General features: G+C 37.3%; 1 protein-coding gene across 1 annotated transcript in view; it reads right to left on the reverse strand.

Annotated features, from left to right (window-relative positions):
* Nucleotides 1–611, reverse strand: part of LOC107087161 (3-mercaptopyruvate sulfurtransferase-like) — a 4648-nt gene extending 4037 nt beyond the window's left edge. The window contains exon 1 of the mRNA XM_015378580.1: nucleotides 607–611. Coding sequence (XP_015234066.1) covers nucleotides 607–611 — 5 coding nt within the window. The remainder of the gene's footprint in view (nucleotides 1–606) is intronic.
* Between the last annotated feature and the right edge of the window lie 373 nt (nucleotides 612–984).

Here is a 984-nt window from a genome sequence, read left to right on the forward strand (position 1 = left end):
AGTCTGGTGTGCTATTGCTTGGTTGGAAAGAAAACCTGCAGCCACACGGTCCTTTCTGGAACCAGTTTGACACCCCTGCGTTACAGGATCCGGAGGGTATTAACAACGCCTTCTGAGATTTCTATAAATCTTTATACACATCACAGTTAAATCCATCAGATAATGACATCAAGCAATTTCTGGATAAAATAACTCTTCAGAGAGTCAAAGAGCGACCCTGGACTCACTGCTGTCCACAGTTGAAGTTCTGGAAGCATTAAAAAAGCATGCCAAATAATAAAGCGCCAGGTCCAGATGGGTTCCCTACTGAGTTCTATAAAGAGTTCTGCCACCAATGTTCAACGTTCCTGCAGGAGTTGTCAGCATACAAAGTGACAAAAAGTAAAACATTACAGTCCTAACCTGTCTAAGTTTACATCAATATTCATGATTGAGGCTAGAAATTAGAATCCCCAAAGAGTTTTGCCAAAATGTTCCAGAGAATAATGAGATTGAATCTAGATGTGATGTTTTCCCTATGATATCAAACTAACCCAGCAGCTGAGAAGCATCTATATAATACTGACACCATACCTGAAATAGTTTTTTACCTTAGGAACTACTTGCCTCATTTTAGGGAATCATGTATTTAGGGAACATGTATTCTGCATGTATGTCCAACCATTAGTCTGTGATCTTAGGCTAAAGAATAGGAGAGAAAACCTGGCACTGCATGACCAATCAATGTATGTAGCGTGCTTTTATGAATTTGACTTTTTGGTCAGTTGGTGGCAGTGTTTGATAGAGAAAAAAATAAAAGCTATTTCTAATAATCACGTTTCTCTAAAGTGATTTTATTCCTATAGTAACATGATTTATAAGAGCCTTAGCCTAGAAATCATGGATATCTTAATAAACCATAAGCATAAACATAAATGAAATACAAACAACCTGACATTTTATCTCAGTATGCATATAAATGGACTTTCAACACACAAAGTGGCT

Source organism: Cyprinodon variegatus, unplaced genomic scaffold (genome assembly GCF_000732505.1).
Source record: "Cyprinodon variegatus isolate N-32 unplaced genomic scaffold, C_variegatus-1.0 Scaffold175, whole genome shotgun sequence".
Taxonomy (NCBI): Eukaryota; Metazoa; Chordata; class Actinopteri; order Cyprinodontiformes; family Cyprinodontidae; genus Cyprinodon; species Cyprinodon variegatus.